Below are 22,386 nucleotides of genomic sequence, written 5' to 3'. Positions count from 1 at the left end.
ACTGGCGAGGCCTCACTTGAAGTTTTATGACCAGTTTTGGGCTCTTTATCTTAAAAGGGATGTGCTGAAACAGGAGAAGGATCAAAGGAGGTTCATGAAAATGAATCTAGGATTGAATGGCTTGTGATATGAATAACGTTTGATGGTTCTGGGCCTGTATTCACTGGAATTCAGAAGAATGAGGGTGACTTCATTGAAACCTATCGAATGGTGGAAGGCCTTGACAGAGTGGATGTGGAGAGGATGTTCCCTATGGTGGGAGAGTCTAAGACTAGAGGACACAGCCTCAGAATAGAGGGGCGTCCTTTTAGAAGGGAGATAAGGAGGAATTTCTTTAGCCAGAGAATGGTGAAACTGCAGAATTCTTTGCCACAGGCAGCTGTGGAGGCCACATCTTTATGTATATTTAAGACAGATGTTGATAAATTCTTGATTGGTCAGGGCATGAAGAGATACAGGGAGAAGGCAGGAGATTGGGGCTGAGAGGAGAATTAGATTAGCCATGACGAAATAGCAGAGCAGACTCAAGGGGCCAAATGGTCTAATTCTTCTCCTATATCTTATGGTCTAAGACTTAACCTTATTTAAGATTATCTTTATTTGTCACATCTACATTGAAACATATAGTGAAATGGATTGTTTGCCTCAATGACCAACACAGTCATCACCCACAACCTACTAACCCTGACCGTATGCTTTTGGAATGTGCAGGAACTGGAGCACCTGAAGGAAACCCACGTGGTCATGGGGAGAAAACGTAAACTCCTTACAGGTAGTGCTGGAATTGAAACCAAATCACTGGCACTGTAACAGTGTTATGTTAAAGGAAAAGCAGGTGTTGGCTAACTCCTATTGCGGAGTTTCAATCTGGAATGTCAACCATACCTCTGCTTCCACAGTTGCTGCCTGATCCACAGAGTTCTTCCACTAGTTTGTCTTTTGTAACATCGCCAACATTTTGTAACACCAACATTTCAAGCAACTTTTAAATGATGTGAATAGTCACAATTGTTTCCTAGTTTTGATTGAAATTAGGAACAAGTAAGTTTGATTTAGATGTTGCATGAGACCTAACCAAAAGTACTGGCTTTGCTGTTTTCCCTTTGAAGTTCGGTTAGCTGCAGGGCCTCCACTGTCTGGAAAAAAATGTGAAGATTATAAACACAAGAGATTCTACATATAATGGATATCCAGAGTAACACACACAAAATGCTGGAGGAACTCAACAGGCCAGGCAGTGTCTACGTAGGATAAACAGTCGATGCTTCAGGCCGAGATCCTTCATCAAGGTTATGATGAAGCGTTGCAGCCCAACTGTTTAGTCCTCTCCACAGATGCTGTCTGACCTGCTGAGCTAAGTTCCGCCATCATTTTGTGTGTTACTCTAAAATAAAAAGATTGATTTGATGAGATTGTAATCTATTAAGTCAATACCTGAATCTGAATCAATACACCACAGAGTTTATAAAAACAGTCGTAGATGAGTGCGTCATTCGGAGTCTTTCCTGGCCAGAAGTCCTGGATAATCCCTGAGACCTGTGATCTGCTGAAATCAGAGGCATTCAAATCTGGCGACCAAGAAAGTTATGAGAGGTCCAGGTATGATCTCCGGAAAGCCACCTCATGGGCAAAGTGGCAATTTCAATCTAAACTTGAATCAATGAATCAACAGTTGTGGCAGGGCTTGAATGCCATCACCTCTTGTAAAGTGAAATCAAGTAACATAGATGATACCTGGGCTTTGCTTTCAAATGAGCTCAATGCCTTCTACGCTCTCTTTGACTGTCAAAACATGGAGGAACTATCACAGAACTCACACAGCCCCTGATGATCCCTGTGATTTTGTTCTCAGAGCCCAACAGAAGAGCATCCTTCAGGAGGGTGAACCCACAGAAAGCATCCTGCCCAGATGGAGTACCTGACTAAGTACTAAAGACCTGTGCTGATTAACTGGCTGGAGTATTCACTGGGTTCTTTAACCTCTTGAGTGGTGCCATAACAACAACCTCTTACTCAATGTCAGCAAGACCAAGGAGCTGTTTATTGACATCAGGAGGAGGAAACGAGAGGTCCATGAGCCAGTCCTCTTTGGAGGATCAGAGGTGGAGAGGGTCAGCAACTTTAAATTCCTCAGTGTTATTACTTCAGAGGACCTGTCCTGGGCCCAGCACATAAGTGCAATTATGAAGAAATCACAGTAGCCACCTTTACTTCCTTAGGAGTTTGTGAAGATTCAGCATGTCATCTAAAACTTTGATAAACTTCTATAGATGTGTGGTAGAGAGTATATTGACTGGCTGCATCACAGCCTGGTATGGAAACACCAATGCCCTTGAATGGAAAATCCTACAAAAATATAGTGGATATGGACCAGTTTATCACAGATAAAGCCCTCTCCACTATTGAGCGCATCTAGATGGAGTGCTGTCGCAGGAAAGCAGCACCCATCATCAGTGAGCCCCACCACACAGGTCACACTTTCTTTTCACTGCTGCCATCAGGAAGAGGTTTCAGAAGCCTCAGGACTCACACCACCAGGTCCAGGAACAGTTATTACCCCTCAACCATCAGGCTCCTGAACCAGAGGGGATAACTTCACTCAACTTTACTTGCCCCATTACAGAAGTCTTCCCATAACCTATGGACTCACTTTCATCTCATGTTTTTGATATTTATTGTTCATTAATTAACTTACTCCCTGTCTACTCTATCTATGCTTCTCACAACGAAATAAACCTCTCTCAGATCTCCCCTCAGCCTCAGGCACTTCAGAGAAAACAACACAAGTTTGTCCAGCCTCTTGTGATAGCTCATACCCTCTAAACCAGGCAGCGTACATACTGGCAAACCTCTTCTGCACCCTCTCCAATCATCCCTATAGTGGGGTGACCACAATGCTCCAGATGTGGCCTAACCAGAGTTTTTTAAAGTTGTAATATAACCTCCTGACTTTTGAACTCAATGCCTCGACTAATAAAAGCGAGCATTCCATAAGTCTTGTTAACAACCTTATCGACCTGTGTAGTCTCTCAAGGAGAGGTGAACTTGGATCCCAAGACCTCTCTGCTCAGCAACACTGGTAAGGATCTTGCCCTTACATTCCAATCCCAAGGCATTCTTCAATTAGGTGAAGAACAAAAGGATGACAGGAGTGAAGGTAGGACCGATTAGAGATAAAGGTGGAAAGATGTGCCTGGAGGCTGTGGAAGTGAGTGAGGTCCTCAATGAATACTTCTCTTCAGTATTCACCAATGAAAGGGAACTTGATGATGGTGAGGACAATATGAGTGAGATTGATGTTCTGGAGCATGTTGACATTAAGGGAGAGGAGGTGTTGGAGTTGCTAAAATACATTAGGACGGGTAAGTCCCCGGGGCCTGACGGAATATTCCTCAGGCTGCTCCACGAGGCGAGGGAAGAGATTGCTGAGCCTCTGGCTAGGATCTTTATGTCCTCGTTGTCCACGGGAATGGTACCAGAGGATTGGAGGGAGGCAAATGTTGTCCCCTTGTTCAAAAAAGGTAGTAGGGATAGTCCGAGTAATTATAGACCAATGAGCCTTACATCTGTGGTGGGAAAGCTGTTAGAAAAGATTCTTAGAGATAGGATCTATAGGCATTTAGAGAATCATGGTCTGTTCAGGGACAGTCAGCATGGCTTTCTGAAGGGCAGATCGTGTCTAACAAGCCTGATAGAATTCTTTGAGGAGGTGACCAGGCATATAGATGAGGGTAGTGCAGTGGATGTGATCTACATGGATTTTAGTAAGGCATTTGACAAGGTTCCAAATGATTGGCTTATTCAGAAAGTCAGAAGGCATGGGATCCAGGGAAGTTTGGCCAGGTGGATTCAGAATTGGCTTGCCTGCAGAAAGCAGAGGGTCGTGGTGGAGGGAGTACATTCGGATTGGGAGGTTGTGACCAGTGGTGTCCCACAAGAATTGGTTTTGGGACCTCTACTTTTCGTGATTTTTATTAACGGCCTGGATGTGGGGATAGAAGGGTGGGTTGGCAAGTTTGCAGACGACACAAAGGTTGGTGGTTTTGTGGATAGTGTAGAGGATTGTCAAAGATTGCAGAGAGACATTGATAGGATGCAGAAGTGGGCTGAAAAGTGGCAGATGGAGTTCAACCTGGAGAAGTGTGAGGTGGTACACTTTGGAAGGACAAACTCCAAGGCAGAGTACAGAGTAAATGGCAGGATACTTGGTAGTGTGGAGAAGCAGAGGGATCTGGGGGTACATGTCCACAGATCCCTGAAAGTTGCCTCACAGGTAGATAGGGTAGTTAAGAAAGCTTATAGAGTGTTAGCTTTCATAAGTCAAGGGATAGAGTTTAAGAGTCACGGGGTAATGATGCAGTGCTATAAAACTCTGGTTAGGCCACACTTGGAGTACTGTGCCCAGTTCTGGTCGCCTCATTATAGGAAGGATGTGGAAGCATTGATAAGGGTACAGAGGAGATTTACCAGGATGCTGCCTGGTTTAGAGACTATGCATTATGATCAGAGATTAAGGGAGCTAGGGCTTTACTGTCTGGAGAGAAGGAGGATGAGAGGAGATATGATAGAAGTATACAAGATATTAAGAGGAATAGGTAGAGTGGACAGCCAGCGCCTCTTCCCCAGGGCACCACTGCTCAATACAAGAGGACATGGCTTTAAGGTAAGGGGTGGGAAGTTCAAGGGGATATTAGAGAAAGGTTTTTTATACAGAGAGTGGTTGGTGCGTGGAATGCACTGCCTCAGTCAATGGTGGAGGCAGTTAGTGAAATTTAAGAGACTACTAGACAGGTACATGGAAGAATTTAAGGTGGGGGGTTATATGGGAGGCAGGGTTTAAGGGTCAGCACAACATTGTGGGCTGAAGGGCCTGTACTGTTCTATGTTCTAAACAGTGTACTGTCTCCTTGCATTTTCCCTACCAACGTGCAACACCTCACATTTATCTGGGTTGAACTTCATCTGCCATTTCTCAGACCAGATCTTCAACTGATTTATATCACAGTGTATTCCTTTCCAGTCTTCTATACTATCCACAACTCCATCAATCTTGGTATCGTCTGCAAACTTACTAACCCACCTACCTACATTTTCATCCAGGTCATTTGTATAAACCACAAACAGCCGCGGTCCCAATACAGTACAGACCTCCAGTTCGAATAAGTACCTTCAACCACTACCCTGTCTTCCATGTACTTTGATAAAAAAATTACTTTGAACTATCGATTGCATCCTAAGCCTATCTTAAATAGTTACTGTAATTTGACTTCACTTTGCATTCAATGTGCCTGAGAAGGCATGTGTTTGTAGATAAATGTTGACTGTTAACTAATTTACGTATAATTGTCTGTTAATTTACGTATTATTACGTAAGCAGCAGCGATCAATTCGCTGAAAACACAGGAGGGCGCCATTGGATGCAAGAATAAAATTGTAAACTGAAGCACAAACTTTCTTGCAACCGTCAATCACGGAAACATTTGACCTTCCTTCCCGAAAGGAAGAGTACACAAGCGCCCTTCTGTGTCATTTTGCGGAGGTCCAGCAAACCGGTCCTTCAGCTGAGCGATCGAGTCCGCGGAAACTCCCCGGCGCTCGCGTTTCACTCGTCACGTGACGCAGTGGCATCCCGGCCCGAACGGGTTCGCGCTCAATTCTGACTTCACGGACTCCCACACTTCCCTGATTTTCCATCTCATTCCTCCCAAGTCGCCTCGACCTCACATGCGTTGCTCTCATACGGTGGAAGCCCTTGGGTATTCTGGAAGGCAAAGCTTCCTCCTGCGACCCCCGACTTTCTGAGAGAAAGACCACTCTCATAGTTGTTCCATTTGATCGGCTGATTGAGCTATTAAGGACCAAGGTTCGCGACAGATTTCTTTCTCTCTCAGTCTAGTGTCTTTGTGAGCATTGCAATCTGCGAAAGATTTCGCCGTGAAGCGCCGGGAATACCTTGCATGGGAAGAGTAATGATCATATAATAAGTTTCTGATTTGAAAACCCTCCATATCCCACCCCTCCCCCAAATTACACATACCTCCTCCCGTCTTCCCCCGATCCTTGCCTGCTTCTCTCTATCCCCGTAGTAACTGGCTAGGAGAGGTAGATCTCGACTTGTGCAGGAGACTCGCTTCCATCCGGCAGCTTGGCGAGCACCTCCGACCCAGCGCCGAAACGTACGCTACCAAAACTCGCCGCTACTGGTGCGGCTCATCCCGCCCCCATTACGTGCTGAGGGGGGAAAAAAACCTTGGAAAGAGCACTTGCAGCCACGTGAAAACATTTGGCTCCGGCGCAACTTGCAAGTGCTCTTTAAGAAAAAGACATTTATCTATTTATGCAGTCTCCGATGCATTAGCTTAAACAGCACGACGGATCTATGAAATGTATTTTGGAAGCGGCCGACTATCGACTTTAAACTAACAAGAAAATATTACCAACCAAGAGAGATTTTCTTTAACCGGATCACCATCATGAATGACTTGAGTCCTTGGGTTGGTGCTGCTGTGCTGATCGGCTTAGTAACCTTGCCGCAGCCGACTGAAGGTTGGTACATGCAATATACAAGTTTACTAGGTGACGTTGTGTTTCTTTCCATCAATTTTTGTACCAAATCTCTACTGCTTGTACTCTTCGAAGTGATTTCTTCTGAACAAGGATTCAAACTTTTGCTATAGCGTTAATGTTAGGAATAAGCCTAACGGTAACCAAAACTAAAAATGGGGAAAAAAAGCACTTTAGGTAGTTTGTATTTAAATTGCAATTGAAACAAGCACATTAAGAATTTTCCAGACGTATCCCGAAAGACAATTCTATCACCTAGCTGCACAAATTGTTACATTTTTCAGAAATGGCAGTTTCAGGAAATTCTGTTGCGCTCTTATTTGATTATAATGGTCCGTATTAGAGTTCCAGTACCGTTTGTATTTGGGAAGGAAAACTCGCTGCAAATTCCACCCATTCACTTATGGGAATGAATACGAAATTGCCTAAATTGTGACACTGGTACCAATATCGAAGTTCCTTGACTATTCAATTCTCTTATCGACCTGTACTTATCGAGTTGCATTGCGTTTACTCTTTTTTTCCTGAATCGAATGCCAGAATTGTGGTTTCGTAGGTACTTAGTCGCGGCGGCTCATTCATAATTCGGCGGCCGTCTTTGAGTTGGGTTAAAAGGGCAATATTCTATTTTAATGCAAGGAGTGTTCATGGATATGGGCACAACACATCTTCCACATACATGGCCACGTTATGTCTTCGGAATTAGGAGTAATTCAGGTGAATATTTATCGTATGTTTTACATAATGCCATATCACCTCTTGAAATATGCTACAAACTGGTGGGGTCCACATTTTTGCAAGGGTATTTGCACAGGTTTTACTGTAAGTTTGTCGTCTATTTAATAAACGTAGGAACCAGCACTTATATATAACTTGGAAAGAGCAATCAAACAATATTATAGTGTCACCGTAAACAAAGATGTCCTTTTTAAGATATAGCTTCCTCTGCCTTGTGTGACAGCCGTCCCAGTCTACGGGGCACGTTTTGACCTCACCGCACCTCAGAGCTCTGCACTCACGACGCGGTGTGGGTGTGCATTTATTTAGTTTAATTTTCTGAACGCGGCCAGAATAATGTAGAAGCTACAATCATATTTTTCATTCACTCCTCAGCTGTAACAGTTTTCTAATTTTGTCTTTAGTTCTGCCTTTTATGTGCGCTCATTAAGGCGCGCGCAACTGCTTTTAATACCTCTGTTGGCTAGTGTGTTGCAAATTTTAAGAGTTTCTCGAGGTGTTAATTATGGTTATATTACAAGAGTAAGCGACAATTTAAAGAAGGTACAGTAAAGATATAATTGATCTAGTATTCATTAAAAGTAGGATAAATTATTCTGCATAACTGGTAACTTTGGGCGGATCCTTTGTTTGGAAATCAATTCAGTAGATGGGGAAATGATATAGAATCAGAATCAGGTTTAATATCACCGACATAGTTCGTGAAATTTGTCTTTGCGGCAGTAGTACAATGGAATAGCGTACAGGAAAAACTGAAATACAATAAATATAAACAAATAGTTAAGTTAAATAAGTCGTGCAAAAATTTAAAAAAAGTAGTGAGGTAGTGTTCATGGATTTAATGTCCATTCAGAAATTGGATGGCAGAGGGGAAGAAGCTGTTCCGGAATTGTTGAGTGTGCCTTCAGGCTCCTGTACCTCCCTCCTTATGGTAGCAAGGACAAGAGAGCATATCCTGGGTGATGAGGGTCCTTAATGATGGATGCCACCTTCTTGCAGCACTATTCCTTGAAGATGTCGTGGCCAGTGCCCATGATGGGGATGATTAAGTTTACAACTCTCTGCACTTTATTTTGATTCTGTGCAGTGGCACTTCCGTACCAGACAGTAATGCAACCAGTCAGAATGCTCTCCATGGTGCATCTGTAGAAATTTGCAAGCACCTTTGGTGACATACTGAATCTCCTCAAACTCCTAATGGAATATAACCGCTGTCGTGCCTTCTGTGTAATTGCATCACTATGTTGGGCCCAGAATAGATCCTCAGAGATATTGACACCTGGGAACCTGGAATTGCCCCCTCTTTCCACATCTAATCCCTTAAATGAGGACTGGTGCGTGTTCTGTCGTCTTACCCTTTCTGAAGTCCACAATCAGTTATTTGGTCTTACTGTTATTGAGTGCAAAGTTATTGCTGTAACACTACTTAACTAGCTGATATATCTCACTCCTGTATGCCCACTCATCACCAGACATGTTTTCTGCAGAGAGGTTGATATGGACTTTACAAAAAAAGAGATTGATTTTTGCTTGACTCTTGCATCATGATTCCAATAAATGAGGCAAATCTTCTCTCTATTTTAGATAGAAAAGAGTGGAATTTGTTACTGCCATTAATATCTTAATGATACAATAAGGATTAGCTACTGGTAATGAGCTTCGGAGTCAGGTTTACTATCACTGAATGTCTGTCATGAAATTTGTGTTGTGGCAGCTGTGCAATGACATAAAAATTACTGTAAATTGCCAAATAAATAAATAGTGAAAAAGGATGGAATAACAAAGTAGCATTCATGGATCATTCAGAAATCTGATGGCAGCAATGAAGAAGCTGTTCCTGAAATGTTGAGTGCAAGGCTTGGTTGTAATGCGATGATAGTTACAAGAAGAGGGCATTACTCGATAGTGAGGGTCCTCCTTCAGGCATAGCCTCTTGAAGATGTTCTCAATGTTGAGGAGGGTTGTGCCTGTGGTAGAGATGGCTGAGTCTACAATCCTCTGCAGCCTCTTCAGATCCTGTGGATTGGAGGCTTGACACCAGGCTGTGATGCAAACAGTCAGAATACTGTACATCTAAAGAAGTTTGCAAGAATCTCTGGTGACATACCAAATCTCCTCAGACTCCTCATGAAGTAGGACTTTTAGTTGAGTACCAGGATTCATACTAATTAAAATGCTCAACACTGAACTTTCCTTGCATTGTGTAACATTATTTAATTATGAAGTTGCTGGAATGAATACACAGTGAAAATTGCTTGGTGATTCAAGCCATCTGATGCTAACAATTGGGAACTCGCAGCCACTTTATTAGGTACATCTGTAGACCTGCTTGTTAATGCAAATATCTAATCAGCCAATCATGGCAACAACTCAATACATTGAGCATGCAGATATGGTCAAGTGATTCAGTTACTGTTCAGACCAAACATCAGAATGCAGAAGAAATGTGATCTAAGTGATTTTGACCATGGAATGATGGTTGGTGTCAGATAGGGTAGTCTGAGTATCTCAGAAACAGCTGATCTCCTGGGGATTTCATGTGCCTAGAGTTTACACAGAATGGTTCAAAACCCCCCCCCACCCCACCCGAACAAAAAATCTAGTGAATGGCAGTTCTGTGGGCCTCCTGTACCTAATAAAGTGGCCACTGAATGTAGATTAACAGGTGGAGTTGTGATTTTAAATTTTAGATATATCCACATCCACTTTTGAATGTTGGTACCAGAGCCCACCACTAAGTTGATAATGTGGCTATGTTCACTTGTGAGTGTGGATAAATGTGAAGACATAGTTTTCCTAAGAGAAATCTGTCTAACATATCCACACATATTTTCCCATTTAAGAGTTTTTTTTTGAAGGGATTTGGGGGAAAAAAGTTACTCTCAAGTTTAAAAATTTGTTGGAGCATTATGCTTTAGAGGTGCACAGAAAATGCTAATATGCAAACCAAGCAAATTTGTCATTTTTAAGTTGATTGTATAGATGTATACAGTTACAAACACCTTTAATAAATTATATTGGAAAGTCTTTGATCTTACCTAATCAAATGAAAGTGGACATTAAAGTAGTCTGGAACTCAGATCAGTCAGCAGGATTTTAGGAAATGTAATACTGTATGGTAGTAAAGTTGTTAAAGAGAAAGTTGCAGGAGTTTTTACTTGGTAGTACCATCAGAATTGATAGAAAATTAGTGAGAAGTCATCTTGCGTATTGTGTTAGATTTGATGTGGGCAAGGTGTCATCTTCTTAATTTTGAATTCAAAATTGTGTGTTCTATTTGAATTAAGTGTACTTGATATTAACTATATTTTGCTGAGCTAAATATAGGTTGTGTAATCAAAGTATCTATCGTTTTATATTTTCCAGGATTGATTCCTGCTTTTTTGACATATTTTTGCTTAACATCTGACTGCTGCAGACATTTTAGTTTGTATGTTCAGGGTTCATGGGCTCTGTAGACTAAACTGGCAGTTAATTGCCCATCCTTATTTGAACTTGTGAAAGTGTTGATGAGTTGCATTCTTGAAGTGTTGCAGTCCTTGAAGTGTGTTGTAACCAAAATCATGTTTGGGAGAGAGTCCAGGATCTTGACTCAGTGATGGTGAAGAAACATGATTTTCCAAGTCAGAACTGAGTGTGGCTTGGAGGGCAACTTTGAGCAGCTGGTGTTCCCATGCTTTGGTTGCCTTTGTAGATGATAGAGACCATTGGTTTAGAAGGTGTGTAAGGAGCCCTGGTGATTTGCTGCAATGCAATAGTGCAGATTAATGCTGCTGTGTGTAGTGGTGGAATGAGTGAATGTTTGTGGATGGATTGCTATGTCCTATATGGTATCAAGCCTCATGAGTGTTGTTGAAACTGCACTTCGCTAAGAAAGTGAAGAGTATTCCTCAAACGCCTGACAAGCGTTGTTTTGCAGAGTCAGGACCGGACATCCTAACTGTCCAGAGCTGATGTTGAGAGGTCAGAGATCAGTTCCCTCCAAATTGTACCACTGTGCGGACACCTCTGTCTTTCTGGTGGGACAGAACACACGCAGGGATGGAGATGGTGGTGTTTGGGACTTTGACAATAAGGAATAATTCAGTGAGGTTGACTATGTAAGGTTGATCAGTCTGTGAGACAGCTCTCCTGGATTTGACAGAAGCTTTCAGATGCTGGCAAGGATGACTTCACAGAGTCAATGAGGCAGTTTCTACTGCTGGTCAGTTCTGGGTGACCCAGTGGATTTTATTTCTTTGCCGCTTCCTAGTGGTTCATTACAAAGGAATAGGTTGCTAGGCCATTTCAGAGGTAATTCAGGGGCAGGTAAGAGTTGTTCACATTGCTGTGGGGTCTGGAATCACATTATGCTGAAACAGGTAAAGTAGGCAGTTTTCACTGCCGCACCCCCTCAGGTCAGGGCAGTACAAAATAGAGAGCCCATGTTGCAGGCTTCCCCCTCTTACCCCATCCGATGAATCCGTGGAACAGCAGAGACCAGTACAGTTTGGCACCAGTGGCATAGCAGGAGTTGCCAGTCAGCATTGAACTCGACATAGGACTGCCTTAGGGACTCCAATTCTGGACTTTTCCTCTGGGTTTACTCCTGAGGCTTTCCACATGAGTGGGTATAGCTGCAAGGCAGTGGAGGTTTGAGATCAGAGTTTTCCTTCTACATGAGCTGCCAACCATGGTGATTCTGTCCGAAGCACCTGGTCCTGAGGCACTAGTAAACCCCCCTTTCACTTTTAGTCAATAGAAGCAGTTGAGCTGGGCTGTGTAGCTAAGCCACATGTGAAGACCTGGAACTGCACTTGGTTGTTGGAGGCTATTTGAGACACACACCATTGGGAGCATCTAATAGGTAGTGGGAGCTTATCCCCACTACCACCCCCAGCTATAACAGCCTTACGGAATCTTAGGGAAGACTCAGTGATAGTATGACCTTGTCATCACTTCTCCCATCCCACCCATCGAATCTATGTGTTAGTGGGTTAACATGTGAATGAAAAAGTTCCAATGACACTCCTGTATGGAAGAACAAGAGCATTGCCTGACTGGAGTTAATGTTTCTTAATGTTTCTTTTATTTTGTTTTTATTTTTTTATTGAGATACAGCGTGGAATAGACCCTTCAAGCTATGCCGCCCTGCAAACCCCCCCTCCCCCCCCAACTTAACCATAATCTAATGATGGGACAATTTACAATGACCTATTAATCTACCATTCGATATGTTTTGAATTGAATTGACTTTATTACTTACATCTTTCATATACATGAGGAGTGAAACTCTTTACGTTACATCTCCCTCTAAATGTGCAATGTATAGTAATTTATAATAAATAGTATGTACAACAGGATAGTCAATATAACATAGAAATACTCATGTGTCAGCATGAGTTAATCAGTCTGATGGCCTGGTGGTAGAAGCTGTCCTGCAGCCTGTTGGTCCTGGCTTTTATGCTGTGGTACCGTTTCTCGGATGGTAGCAGCTGGAATAGATTGTGGTTGGGGTGACTCAGGTCCCCATTGATCCTTTGGGCCCTTTTTACACACCTGTCTTTATAAATGACCGGAATAGTGGGAAGTTCGCATCTACAGATGAGCTGGGCTGTCTGCACCACTCTCTGCAGAGTCTTGCGGTTGAGGGAAGTACAGTTCCCATACCAGGCAGTGATGCAGCCACTCAGGATGCTCTCAATTGTGCCAGTGTAGAAAGTTTTTAGGACTTGGGGGTCCACACCAAACTTCTTCAACTGTCTGAGGTGAAAGAGGCACTGTTGTGCCTTTTTCACCACATAGTCAGTATGTACAAACAACGTGAGATCCTTGGTGATGTTTACTGTGCAGGGTGATGACTTCTTCTCTGTTAGATGCCTCTTTATTTGAGATTAGGCCAATCAGTGTAGTGTCATCAGTAAATTTAATTAGCAGATTGGAGCTGTGGGTGGCGAGACCGTTATGGGTATACAGAGAGTAAAGGAGGGGGCTTCGGACACAGTCCTGAGGGGTACCTGTGTTGAGTGTTAGAGGCGCAGAGGTGAGGGAGCACAATCTTACCACCTGCTAGCCATCTGACAGGAAGTCCAGAATCCAGCTACATAAGGCAGGGTGAAGGCTGAGCTTCTTGTCGAGCCTGGAGGGAATTATGGTGTTAAATGCTAAACTATAGTTCAAGAACAGTATTCTCACATAAGCATCCCTCTTCTCCAGATGAGTAAGGACACTGGTTAGAGCTGTGGCTATTGCGTCATCTATCAATCGGTTGTGTCAGTAGGCGAATTGTAGAGGATGGAATGTAGGTGGTAGCAAGCTGTAGATGTAATCTTTGACCAGCCTCTCAAAGCATTTGCTTATTATTGAGGTGAGTGCGACAGGACACCAGTCATTCAGACATGTTACCTTAGTCTTTTTAGGTACTGGAACAATGGTGCATGTTGTGAAGCAGGAGGGCACTCAACATTAGGAGAGGGAGACATTAAAAATGTCTGTAAACACACCTGCCAGTTGTGCCGTGCACAACCTGAGGACTGCCCTGGGATGCTGTCCAATCCCGCAGCCATGCAACTGTCCACTTGTTGGAAACACCTGTGTACTTCAGCCTTGGGGACGACCAAGCTGCAAGTCGCATCAGTTGTAGGTCTCCTCAAGGGCTCAGTGTGGGCAACATCGAATCAAGCATAAAAAAAAGATTTAGCTCATCTGGGAAAGAGGTAGTGATGTTGGAAACTCCTCTGCATTTAGCTTTGAAGTCTGTGAAGGTGTGCAGACCTTGCCATAAGCTGCGTAGTTGTTGGTGGAAAGTTGTGTCTGGATCTTTGGACTGTGGGGGGAAATCGGAGCACCCAGAGGAAACCCATGTAGTCATGCAGGGAATGTACAAACTCCTTACGGACAGCGATGGGAATTGAACCCGGATCGCTGGTACTGTAAAGCATTGTGCTAACTACTACGCTATTATGCCACCTGAAGGTGATGTTACATTGAGACCATATTATGGTAATGTTAAAAAAAATCCATGATGCAGTGAAATTAATCCTGATATCCTGATTAATAGTTAGTATTTAAACAGCATTACTAAAATAATCTACTTAATCATCTTTGTTTAGCTACATGTGGCATGTACTTGTGAAAAATATTGTTTTGTTATATCTCTCGTAATAGGAGTGTCCATGCACTTTCTTGGCTATAAAGTTCTTTGACATAGCAAAGGTGTATGAAAGATGCTATACAAATGTAAGACTTTCTTTTTATTCAGAAACTTTTCAATTTTTTTTGAGTTAAACAATGAATCCCAAAATCTTGAGGTACCAGTTGCTATATTGAAACATAGCACATGGGAACTAGTGTGACTTTTAAATTTTTAGAGTCTGTTCCGTTGCTTAAAGTGCTCCTAACCATCACCACCGTCACTCTTATCTTTGCACTAAGCCTCTTGACACTTTCAACTAGAGAATTTCAACTAATCCACTATCTGTAAGCTTCTGGGGGATTAAATTCCAGATTTCCAAAACGGTATGTGTGTTTGCTGGCTGCAGGAGAAAGAACTGAATGAAAATGCTTCCTTTGCTAATTCATGTATAGTCAAACTTTTTTTTTCGATTGATACCCTTCTGCATCAGTTAAGTAGATGAATTTCCCAACTATTTTACACAGTTGAACCTGATCAAGATGTAACCACATTAATTCAAAGCAGTACAAATTCAGGTAATCTAACCTTTCCTCTAAACGGCAACATTCTGGTAGTTTTTCATTAAAGGAAATTAATCCCTTCAACGTCGATATTTTGAGTGCTCAAAAATGAATGCATGTCAATTCGGAGCTGATATGTACACATAAATCATTATTTTGACACATTTGAATTAAAATCCCTTCATTGCAAAAGCCAACATTTTTCATTGGCCTTTCTCAGTGACTTTTAATAAAACAGAATATGTGGTTATATGTGCTCACACAAAACAAAGTTCATTGTCTTATGTTAACACAACAGCTGAAAATTTGTTTTATATTTTTACAAGCTTTTGAAAATGAGAAAGGGGATGCTCAGTGGGAGAAAGATTGTCTTCCTTCAGATCATGGTACTAAATTTTTAAAATCACATTCATTTTGATGATGTCTTCAGTTGATAGTTAAAAAGGTCAATTCTCTTGGCTTTCACTTGTGTGCTGAAGATCACATGAGAGAGGGAGCAAAAGAAGTAAACAATGGAATCATTGCAGCCAATCAGAATTATATAATTAGATGTAATATTTCTTTAAACGATGAAGCTGAATTGTGGAAATGGAAGTGTAATGGCCTGGTTCATATTTTTACTGTTATGCTGTGTGTATTTCACTTTGGCAGTTCTGTAAGAGCAGTCTGTTCTGTTTCCATGCTTGTTTGGGTTATTGTTGAAGATAGATGAGGAGAAATGTGTGCCATCCAATTAGGATGGTCAAATTAAGGGAAGGTTTTCTCTGGTGAGGTTGGACTTGGGGCTTTTGTTCAAGAGGAGACGAAGAGAGAAGATGCTGGGGAGAACCGGTCGTAGCGTACAATCTGGTGGGAGACCGTTTGTTCGAGATGGATTGCAAGTGATGTTTGGAAGATGGGGTGTGCTTTCACGTTGACTGAGGGCCCAGCGTGTGAGTGACAGAGAAGTTCAAGATCAGCTCCAACTTGGGTACATTTGACTGTTTAATTAGAATGAGCCCTTTTCTTTTTGTTATTCTTTAGTAACCCTTTAGTTAAGATTCGTAAATATAATTCCTTTAATCGTAAGCAGTGTACCGTCTGTTATTTCATGGCACCAATTTGTAACAGGGTAGCAAATTATGCATCATCCACACAAAGTGGGGTTTGGGGTGGGCTCACACCTCAATCTCACGAGTTTGGTGGGACTGGAGGTTGTCTTCCCTAGTCTTATGCAGCCGAGGAAACCAGGGAATTTCAGAAGTTACTCTTTGGACTAACAGAAAATTTGGATAGGAAGCTACCTATGGTCTATCATCATTGGTCAGGGTAAAGTAGGTGGGAGCTTTGGGGAGGGAAGCCAAGATAAAGGGCTTGTGTCTGACGTCTAGAATGAAAGTATGTTGTTGTGCTCTGAGTGAATGGTTGGTAAGAAAAGAGATGATAGGAACATTTTGCTTGATTTGTCATATCATTCACTTCCTAGCTTCTGCTGCTTCTGTAACTTGTTGCTTGATATATTTTCCTGGATTACTTGTGTAATGTTGCTCTTGCCTCAGTTCCATTATCTTTAGAGAAAAGTGGAGCTGAAGTCCATCCACGATTGCATTTAGCCAATGTGCCCGGTGATTTACTTCTGTCTTGCACAGTTGATCCACAATAATGGAGTTTACTGAAAAATAGTATTTTAACCAGGATATTTGAATTCCTATACAGGTCCTCTCCAGCTTACCGGCACCCAAATTATGTACAGCCTGTACGTATGATTAAGCGTGAGGTAGATCAGTAGTATGGATTTGCCATTCAGCAGCTATGTGGGAATTTGGTTTGTAGCAGCATTTCCAACACATGAACTGTTTCGTTTATGAACGACGGAACCCTGCCATTATCTGGGGAGGACCACTATATATACAACTTTATTTTCCAATATACCTTCATTTTCTTTTGCAGCTTACTTATGATAAAGAGACTCAAACCTAAACAACAAACATAAAAAGATAAATTGTTATTATTTTTCTGTCTTTATTATACATTGGATGCAACAGGGTTCCAAATATTTAAACACTTAAGTAACTTAATATAGAATCTGAGTAGCATTTCTTCAAGGGCTTTTTTTGATTAATCTTTAATGACAATGCACAGTAATTTTCATACCAATACACCCTGCAATTATTGTTAGAATTTGTTTAAGGATAAAACTCTAAAAAGGATACACAGGTATCCTCTCAGAGTTCAGACAGAATGATAAATCCTACAATTTTTTTCTTGAATCGTACTGCTTCCACATTACAGTGAAATATAGCACATTATTTTTGATGCTGGTAAAAAATTCTAGGATGTCTTCACTTGTATCTTATGTGACGAGATTTGACACAGGATTGCTGGATCAAAGTGTTGTGGTGGGGTTGGCAGAATGTGACTGATAATGGGGAGGAATATGTGCTGGGAAATCAGGGAACTAATTTTCTGACTGTTGTTTCTTCCAGGTGTCACTCCGTGCTGGAACATCAACTCTCGGCCACTGTATTAAAATTTAATATTAAATTATGTAGAGTAGTAAATTGTGTCTTCAAAGTAACTATGACTTGAGGCTTCCATGAAGCAATGGAAGATCACAGTTGTATTTGAGATCAAATTGAATGTCCATAATATATGATCAGTGAATTTCTGCACACTACAGTCTGTCATTGTTCGCTTCAATGTGTTTTCTGCATCTCAAGGAGAGGATAGCATAATTTCCCCTTGCAGTTGTCTTTCTAGAGCATTGCAGGAAGAACAGGCCATTTGCCCTAGGGGTAGGTATTGTTAGGACAATGTGGCTAGACTTGGGTGCCGAATGGAATAGTTATCTGGTTGCCTTTCATCCTTTGATAGCTTTCCCCTTTTCTGTCTGCCATTCCCAGCATTGCTCTGATTACAGAGCAACACCCCGATCTCCTTACCTGTAACCTGCTGATCCCATAATCACTTGAATCCCAGGTTTTAATCTCCCAGTCTGGTGCCCACTTCCCCCCCATTCTTAAAGCTCATAGGAGGTCTTGAACTCCCATTGTCTCTGTCCCCATACTCCTTGCTGGGTTTGCACAGAGGGATTGCTAATTGTCCGTGCTAGGCTCCCTCCTACTTGCAGGCCGGTATCCTTGTATTCGTTTTCAAGAGCAAGGCTCATGTGCTTTATTGGCTAAATAGGACCAATTAGACAAACAACTACAGCAATATGTACTGGTAGTGAGTGGTGGGAAAAGCAGTTGCCAGTACTATTAGATGAAGCTGCAAATGTGGCATCAAATAAAGTTTGATGTTTCAAGAGTAGTACATCCGTGACAAGCAATCAACTAAATTTGTACAGTATGTACAGAGGGATAAGCGTTGGAACTGATGTTGGAAATGTTTGTTGCATCTTGAATTTGTTGCAGGACCTGGAGGATGTCAGCTTCCAGTATTTTTTACTTACAGGTGAAATTCTAGGGAGCTTTATTATCTTAATAATATATAAAGTAGGAAAAGGTACAGCCTTTGTCAGTAAGCCAATCATTTTGAACAGACTAATTTTCTGATGTAATATCTTAACAAAAGTTTTGATGTTTAACCTGGATTTTGTAAAGCCAAAGGCCGTCACATGAAGTGTTATTTTATTTTGTATTCATGAATTATTAGTTGCTAAAAATCAAAAATAAAGCTAGTTGAGTAGCCTTGGCAGAGTAACAAAGAACTTTTTGTATGCCTTAATATTCATGCCTGTTGTCAAAACACTCACCTTTGAGGTAAGAGGTTGAGAGTGAAAATCTCACTCGAGGAGATTGAGCACAAGGGCTATATTCTTGCAACTGTGTAGTATTTAGAGAAAATTGCACTGTTGGAGCTGACATTATTTGGATAAAATTACAGTCCTGTTAAATTGTGCACTGCTCCAACTCATATGAGAAACTCCATGACATTGATTGAAAAATAAGCCGGGGGTCCTTTTGCACAGCAATTGTTCCTGAATGGATCAACTGGTCATTATTTTATCTGTCTTTATAACTACTCTTTTGAATGAACTCCCAAGACTTGTCAGTCCTTAGTCTTTTTTGCTACTTTATGTCTGATAGCATTCCTTTGAAATGTCATGACGCATATTACCTAATTAAAACAGCCATCTAAATGCAAGGTATTGATGTGAGGGTATTACAGCTAAACTTGTTTCAATGGCTATCCATAGCCTATGTATTACTGAGAGTGACAAGTAACTGGGAATAGGATCCCAACTCTCCCTATCATGGGTTACTAAGACCGATTGTAGTCTTCTCTGATTACCTCTGGCTGTGATAATTCAACTAGCTGCAGAGCAGAAATTAAGTCTATGGTCTAGTCTCATAGAATGTATTCATCCTCTGAAAAGGGGAGCCATTGACCAGTATATTAAAAAATGCAACGTGAAAGAAGGCAATAAACTGTGGTATAATTGTACATGAGGCAGAATTAGAACTTATCTAATTTATCCATGGTTCTTAATGAACTGACTTTGTGTTTTCTTTCTCCAGGTGTGTGCATTCATCAGGGGTCACTTTTTGCGGTAGGTTAAAATTTTATTAATTTCATAAGAGTTATTGTATTTCTTTTCATTATGTATGTCACAGTTCAATGGAAGAATGTTAAGAAGTATGAAGGTTTGATGTAGCACCTTTGAAAATATTGCTGGTATCAATCTGTACACCTATTGACCACATTATCAGGTACAGGATGTACCTATTGAAGTGGCCACTCAGTGTTGATTTCAAATACAAAACTCCCCAAGGTCATATAACAGATGATCATTTTTTTTAAAAAAGTGCTGTAATTAATGTAAGCATGACGAATATTACGTTATGGTTAGCTATGCGAAATGCAGCTCTCATGTTAAATATGAGATGTACTTGGGCAGGGAATGACACTGCATTTCAATATCCCATAACATTGAACACGCGGAGTGAAATAAAGGACCAATTATTGCTGTAAACATGTTTTCTAATTAAACTGTATTGGGTAATCATTTGGAGAAGAGAGGTTTTAATTTAATTTAAATTGTAGTTATAATCCAGCCACCTTCCTTTCAAATGTTGGAGACCTTTTCATTTTTAATTAAGCATCTAGAAGTTTGTGTCAATCTCTAATAAATTTGCTAAAAGGAAATGGCTTGTATTTAGCAGCCTTTAAGACTGAGGTTGTCAAACATTATTAGGAATGCTCCACTATTGCAATTCTTGAAGAAGTTAAATCAGCTGAATCACAAGGTTAATGTTTAATTTCTTTGTTGAGAGGCAACACTTAAGCAACTACCAACGTCCTGTTATGCTTGTGTTATAAACCAGACTCACAGCAAAGTAAATGCTGAGTTGCACATACCCACAATGCTGTTAGTCATGGAAACCCTGTCACAGATTGAAGAATTTTCCACTATTAAAAATGTCATGGTTTTTGGCATTATGATGTCTTGTACTACTAATGATTTTGCCTTTAGTATGGGTACAACAAGCACTTCTACATGAAATCATCTCAGTCTTAACAGTTTATTTTGGAACATTTCAACTCATTGCGCATGTTCCCTGATTTTTCTTTTTATTAATGGAGTTGTTTTGGATGTGGGGTGGGGATGGGAATTATTGTATATCTGACTATTGAAAAAGAAGACACTGATCATAGCTGGAAAATGGGGAGAATGCTTAGAAGTTGAAAAGAGATTTAAGATCTCTTAAGATACAAGAGATCTTAAGTGGAAGTGACGTAATATTAATTAATAAAAGGAAGCAAAAGTAGTTGAAGGTTAATTTTTGTGATGACATACATAGATGATCAAACCACATTTGGTGTATGGTGTATATATAACTTTGGTTACTAAATCTATAACTCTGGAATTGGTCCAAAGAGATTTAAAAGGATGTAATCAGAAATGTGTGCTTATTTAGGAAAGCATAAAACAGATGGTACCTCTTTACGCCTACACTGGCAAATGTTCTATCAGAGGCCTTTCCAATTCTGAAAGTTTTGGATAACAAAGATAAAGGAAATGAAATAATGTTTGTGGGCAAGTGCCAACTATCAATTTAACTATCCTTGCATTTACATTTTAGTCCTCTCGAAATGAATGCTAACATTGCATTTACCTTCCTTACTACCAATTCAAACTGAAAGATGACCTTCAGGGAATCCTGCATGAGGACTACCAAGTCACTTTGCACCTCTGATTTCTGAATTTTCTCTGCAGTTAGAAAATGGCCTACACTTTTACTCAATCTACCAAAGTGCATGAGCATACATTTCCTGCCGTGTCTTTGCCTACTCTCCTAATCTGTCCAAGCCCTCCTTCGGACCTCCTGCTTCCTCAGTATTACTTGCCCCCTTTGTACCTATCTTTGTATTGAAAACATACTTGGCCTCAAAGCCATCAGTTCCTCTCATACAGATCATTACATATATGAGGGCTGATTGATAAGTTCGTGACCTAAGGTAGAAGGAGTCAATTTTAGAAAACCTAGCACATTTATTTTTCAACATAGTCCCCTCCTACATGTACACAGTTAGTCCAGCGGTTGTGGAGCATATGGATCCCTTCTGTGTACAAGTGGTCCACAGCAGGGGTGATTGATAAGTTCGTGGCCTAAGGTAGAAGGAGATGAGTTATTAACTTCAAACTTTCTGCGTTATCACTCAGAACTGAACTGCACGAGCATGTAACGAGAGCGTCTTGGACCTCCAGGTGGTCTACAGCAGGGGTGATTGATAAGTTCACGCCTAAGGTAGAAGGAAATGAGATATACAGCTCTCGTTACATGCAGGAGTGGTTCAACTCTTTGAGTGAAAATGCAGAAAGTTTGAAGTTTCTCCTCATCTCTGTCTACTTTAGGCCACGAACTTATCAATCACCTCTGCTGTGGACCACTTTCTGGAGGTCCAAGACGCCGACTTCTACAAAGAAGGGATCCGTATGCTCCATGACCGCTGGACTATGTGGGTAAATGTAGGAAAAATTAATGTGCTAGGTTTTCTAAAAACTCCTACCTCAGGCCACAAACCCTTGTAAAAGTTGTTAAAAAGCCCCTGTTTTCGGGTAGAAGCAGGATCTCTCATCAGTGCTGGTGCTAATCCTCTGCACCGAAGTAATTTCAATTTAATGTTTTCTGCATGCATTAGCTTTCAAATACTAACTGCTTGTGACTGATGTTCAAATTTGAAACATGGATGTTTTGGTTCTTTTCCAAGTAATGGTTCAAGACTTTGAGGGATCAGGGTACTGACTACATGAGACCTTTTATTATTTTTCGCTTGTACTTTTCAACGATATTTTTCTGTTTTTAAATAGTTTTTACAGTAATGTATTGCATAACTTACTTGCTTCATGGGAAAAGCTAATAGCTTTTTGCTTACAAGGCCTTTCATTTTGAAAACAAACAATACCTAACACTGCTTTTTCAT

General features: G+C 41.1%; 1 protein-coding gene across 5 annotated transcripts in view; it reads left to right on the top strand.

The window, feature by feature from the left end:
- The first annotated feature begins 6,235 nt into the window (after positions 1 to 6,235).
- Positions 6,236 to 22,386, top strand: part of fras1 (Fraser extracellular matrix complex subunit 1) — a 594,524-nt gene continuing 578,373 nt past the window's right edge. For 3 of the 5 annotated variants that reach the window (XM_063043539.1, XM_063043540.1, XM_063043536.1), the window contains exons 1-2: positions 6,236 to 6,546; positions 19,479 to 19,510. In XM_063043539.1, coding sequence (XP_062899609.1) covers positions 6,474 to 6,546; positions 19,479 to 19,510 — 105 coding nt within the window. In that variant the 5' untranslated portion in view covers positions 6,236 to 6,473. The remainder of the gene's footprint in view (positions 6,547 to 19,478; positions 19,511 to 22,386) is intronic. The other 2 variants (XM_063043541.1, XM_063043538.1) reach the window with 1 other exon arrangement.

This window comes from Mobula hypostoma, chromosome 3, assembly GCF_963921235.1.
Source record: "Mobula hypostoma chromosome 3, sMobHyp1.1, whole genome shotgun sequence".
In the NCBI taxonomy this organism is placed as follows: Eukaryota; Metazoa; Chordata; class Chondrichthyes; order Myliobatiformes; family Myliobatidae; genus Mobula; species Mobula hypostoma.
Note: the sequence above shows the minus strand (reverse complement) of the source record. Positions and strands in the feature narration are given on the sequence as shown.